Genomic DNA, 4462 nt, shown 5'->3' on the forward strand with positions numbered 1-4462 from the left:
TATTGTTTTGTTTACATGCATGGAAAGGAGCTCGGGCAAATGGAGAAAGGGAATTGAGATCCCAGACATGACCCGACGGACAAATGAACCAATGAACCCCCCCCCCCCCCCCCCCCCCCCCATGGGCTCCGTGGTCAATGGCAGATAGATGATCGCAACAACACAACACGCGTGATACAGATATATGGCTAAGAGTAAATGGGCAGCATAGAACAGAAAGGACAATGCCCAAGAAAACAATAATAGTGTTTATAATGTGAACACACCCCAATTTGGAAGCTCTCTCTCTCTCTCTCTCTCTCTACACACACACACACACACACACTCTCTCTCTCTCTCTCTCTCTCTCTCTCTCAAACATTTTAACATTAAGCCAAAGGAAAGAAATCTCTGTTTAACATCCTGATTCGCCCACTAACAGGTCTGTGATGGGTCATGCTTCTTCTACCAAGAAATTATGAAGCTTCCATGGATCGGAGCCTCCCAATCTGATGCAAGAAGCAGAGCCCTTCACTGGCTTGGAAAACCTCTCTCCCTTGGAGAGTGCCCGTGCCCAAAAGCTCGTCTTTCCCCATGGGTTTAGAGGGATCAAAAGGATTCCATTGGATCAAAACGAAGATTTCGGGCTTGGCCTGGATATCGTTATGAACCCGTCTCTCAACCTAGAGACTCCCCAAAAGCTTCTATTTTCTGACAGATTCATAGGGATCAAAAGGATATGTATTGACAGAAACGAAGATTCGAAAAGTGGGATTCGATCCCATTCCAATAATGGGTTAGGGTTACATTTGGATCTTGACCTGGATCTTGATCTCACCAGTGGAGGAAGCATAGAGATGAAAGGCACAGAAAATGAGTCTTTTGCCAATCTTCTAAAGTTTTATTTTATGTTTAAATCAGCAGAATTTGCCTCTGATACGGATGTTTCAAAGCCTTTGTTGATGCATCTAAGATCAGGTGAGTATTATCCACTTAAACCAGATTTTAGTTTGCAATGTTCTTCTTTGGTAGTGGATAGTAACCTAGAAAGTAGAATGAAAATATTGGATACAGAGTCACAATGTAATGGGTCTAGGAGGTTCGACTATGTGATGAAGTCACGATGTAGTGGATCAACAAGGTTTGATGGCGTGATTGAGTCAAATCAAAATCAGTATTTGTCTGATCTATATCAAAATGTGGACAATTCCTCTTTAGGACTTGATAATAACCAGAAAATTCCGAGGATATTTGACAATGTTAGAATATCAAGTCGAACTCAGAATCTGACTGATCTGAATTGGGATGTAGATGGTCAAGGTGTAGCTGTGAAGTCACATTATGATGGGGCAAGAAGTTTTGACCATGTTAATTCAAATCAAACCCAAAGTTCACTTCGAGGGTTGTACGATGAAGGCAAAGATACGGTAGAGGGTTTTTCTATGGATTCACCATTTGGTTTGTCAAGGAGGTTTGACTATGTGAAGAAGTCAAGCTCAGACGAGAATTCAATTCAAGATGTCAACAGGGAAGAGGTGACTATGGTAGAGGGTCTGGATATGGAGTCACAATTTGGTGAGGTAAGGAGGTTTGACTATGTAACAAAATCAAATCAAATGAGTAATTCATCTCAAAATGTAAGCGATGAAGAAGTAGCTACTGTAAAGGTTTCCGATAGGGAGTTACAATGTGATGGGTCAAGGGTGCTTGAATTTGTCCAAATGTCAAGTCAAGTTCAGAATCAAGATCCAGATGTAGACAATGGCTTGGTTATGGAGTCACAAACTCGTAAGCCATGGAGGTTTGACTATGTGAATAAGTTAAGTCAAGCCTGTAATCCACAGGATCTGTATAGAGATCTCGATATTGAAGGAGTAAAAATGCTAGAGGGCTTGGGTATAGAGTCAGGATCTAGTTGGTCAAGGGTATTAGGGTATGCAAAGAATTCAAGTCAAGATCAGAATTCTTCAGACGAAGGGTCAACTTCTAACAGAAACTATGTGCTACCCGTATTTACTGATGATGCATTGAGTGGGGCTACATCTATTAGTAGGACATTTTGCAAAAGGTGTTGCTGGGGTCAAGAAAGTTTGATACACTCTAGAAAATGTTTCGATGATAATCTGTTGACTTATGTCAAAGAACCCTGTGATAGATATGCTAAAGGAAAATTGGGTCTTTGTGGATTGCACGGGGCTCTATTGGAGGATCGAAGAGTGCATGGAAGTGCTACTTTCGAGAGAGTAGGTTCACTGATGGGTGAAGCTTTCGAGTTGATAGACAAGAAAGAGAACTTTCTATCAATCTTTAAAGAAGGTCAACACTGTGATGGTGGTAATGATTGCAATGATCATAATGGTTGTGATGATATGATAGCCGGAAGCTTTAAAGGAGGTCAACATTGTGATGGTGGTAATGATTGCAATGATCATAACGATTGCGATGATATGATAGCCGGTGAGGAATATATGTTTGAATCAAATTCACCTATGATAACTAGTGGAGAACAAGATGATATAGTTCAAGAGGATACTCAGCTTTCTCCTAAAGTAGCAATATTCTCATCAGATCTTGGAGTACCTTACCAGATGTTGACCTTCGACACTTCATCACCTGGGGTCTCACTTAAGCAAGAAGGAATTCCAAGGGTAGGTTCTATTTTGAAGTCTCGTATTTCATCAGGTAATATACTCAGGCCTTCGGCCATGCAAAGGTATGCATCTCTTAGGAAAAGATCAGACTCTGGCCAAAAACACAAAGCCAATCTAGAGGAGGATGACAATATTTTTGATATGTCTTCTTTGGATCTACCAGATGAGAGAGTACATGGTGGCAACATAATGTCACTTCTAGGTGAAATGTGAGGTCTCAAGAGCGTTAAACAACATTGCGTACCCACATCTGACTCATAGAATGTTAAATGTCAACTAGTTTTGTGGTTTTTGATGTGAATAGAGCTATGTACATACTTTTTATGTTCTCTTAATGGGAAATTTTGGTAAGCCAACTTTCCCCGTTCGAACATTGTAAGAAGGGCGCAAGAGCTTTGTAGTAACGGTATGGGATATCTTAATTAGGAGTAAAGCTTTGAATATTGCTATTTGAAGAAGTGAACGGACATCTTGTTGAGATTATTGAGATTGGGTTCACCATATTGACACCTTTTATAGATAAAATGTTGAAAAAAAAACATGTATTCACGGGGCATGGTTAGGGGAGGGTTAGATGGCAAAAGCATGTCTGTGTGGGATTGGTTCAAACTCCACTAGGTCTAAAATTTATGACGTTTTCATGGGTCGGATTAGGGCAAGATGAATGTGGAGGTAGGCAGCTGAACCACAAGATTCCAGTACAACCCACGAGTAATTTGGGAGAGATAAAGGAGGATCGTTCCACATTTTGGGAGTGATTGTTTTGCATGGTGGTTGTCACTCATAGTGGGCTGAGAAATGAAGAAATTTTGCGAAGGTGGAGGTAGACAATTGGAGCACATGAGACCTAAGGGCAATAAAATTGTGAGATTCAAATATGCATGAAAGATGCAAGACCTTGAAACTTGATAAATGAGTAATGTTACTTGTTTTCGGTTGTAAATTACAATGCTACGTTACTATTGAAGGTTTGTGTTTTAGAACATTCTAGTTCACTCTTTTCCCATCCATTTCACAAAATTTCTTGACTAGGTCCTCGCATTGTTAGATATGTGGGGGGCTCTTAAGATTGACATGAATCTAGGAAGGCGTTCCATTTGATGTGCTATATTTGAGGGGATATATAGTTCAAAGAGAGATAGATGGAAGATTGGGTGTATCGCAAGGTGATTTAAGTTAAGATGATATATGACAGTGATATATGATAGAGTTGATGTAGGGGATTCGAAAAAGTAATATATGTGGCAACCTAAAACGTTGGAACAATGAGCTAAAAGAAAAGAAGACAAGAAACTCCTCCATGTATAAGCATATAAACACAAAGAGAACTTATACTTCACACAAGTGATTTAAGAGGTTGGTTGCCATTTAAATGAGAGAACAAGGAAATCTGTGGTTAACAACAGGTTGTACAACCTAGAACAAAATTATGCTATTATAGAAAAAGATGTGCAAGTGTGGGTATGTTAGATGTTAGACACACATGCAAACAAATGCTCAACACATACACAAATCAAGGAAAAAAAGGTTATGCAAGAATCAGTTGATGCAAAACTAGAAGAAAGGAAAACAAAAATATACTTGACAATAGATTTTTTTGTGACAGATTGAAACAATTGAGAATTTATTTGACTTCCTATTCTTCATAATCATGAATTTCAACGAGTGTTGTTGGTTTTGGAATGTGACATTGTATATCCAAGGGGATATACATTTCGAAGAGTGATACATGGAAGATTGGATGGATCATCAAGTGACCTAGTAAGCTAAGATGTTAGATGGTAAGGTTGACTCAGGAAACTCACAAAAGTAATATGTGTGACAACCTACAA

General features: G+C 39.4%; 1 protein-coding gene across 2 annotated transcripts; it reads left to right on the forward strand.

The window, feature by feature from the left end:
• Positions 1–358: 358 nt before the first annotated feature.
• Positions 359–3088, forward strand: LOC147850971 (uncharacterized). Of its 2 annotated transcripts, none has more exons than XM_087335791.1 (2): positions 359–2295; positions 2374–3088. In XM_087335791.1, exons 1-2 carry the CDS (start codon positions 492–494, stop codon positions 2841–2843), a joined length of 2274 nt encoding a protein of 757 aa, XP_087191917.1. In that variant the 5' UTR covers positions 359–491; the 3' UTR covers positions 2844–3088. The 2 variants fall into 2 exon arrangements, with proteins under 2 accessions (XP_087191917.1, XP_087191918.1); XM_087335792.1 differs by having other exon boundaries at positions 360–957; positions 1054–3088.
• Positions 3089–4462: the final 1374 nt, after the last annotated feature.

This window comes from Azolla caroliniana, unplaced genomic scaffold (genome assembly GCF_043228905.1).
Source record: "Azolla caroliniana isolate FFs.n. ecotype wild unplaced genomic scaffold, voAzoCaro1.0.p SCAF_20, whole genome shotgun sequence".
In the NCBI taxonomy this organism is placed as follows: domain Eukaryota; kingdom Viridiplantae; phylum Streptophyta; class Polypodiopsida; order Salviniales; family Salviniaceae; genus Azolla; species Azolla caroliniana.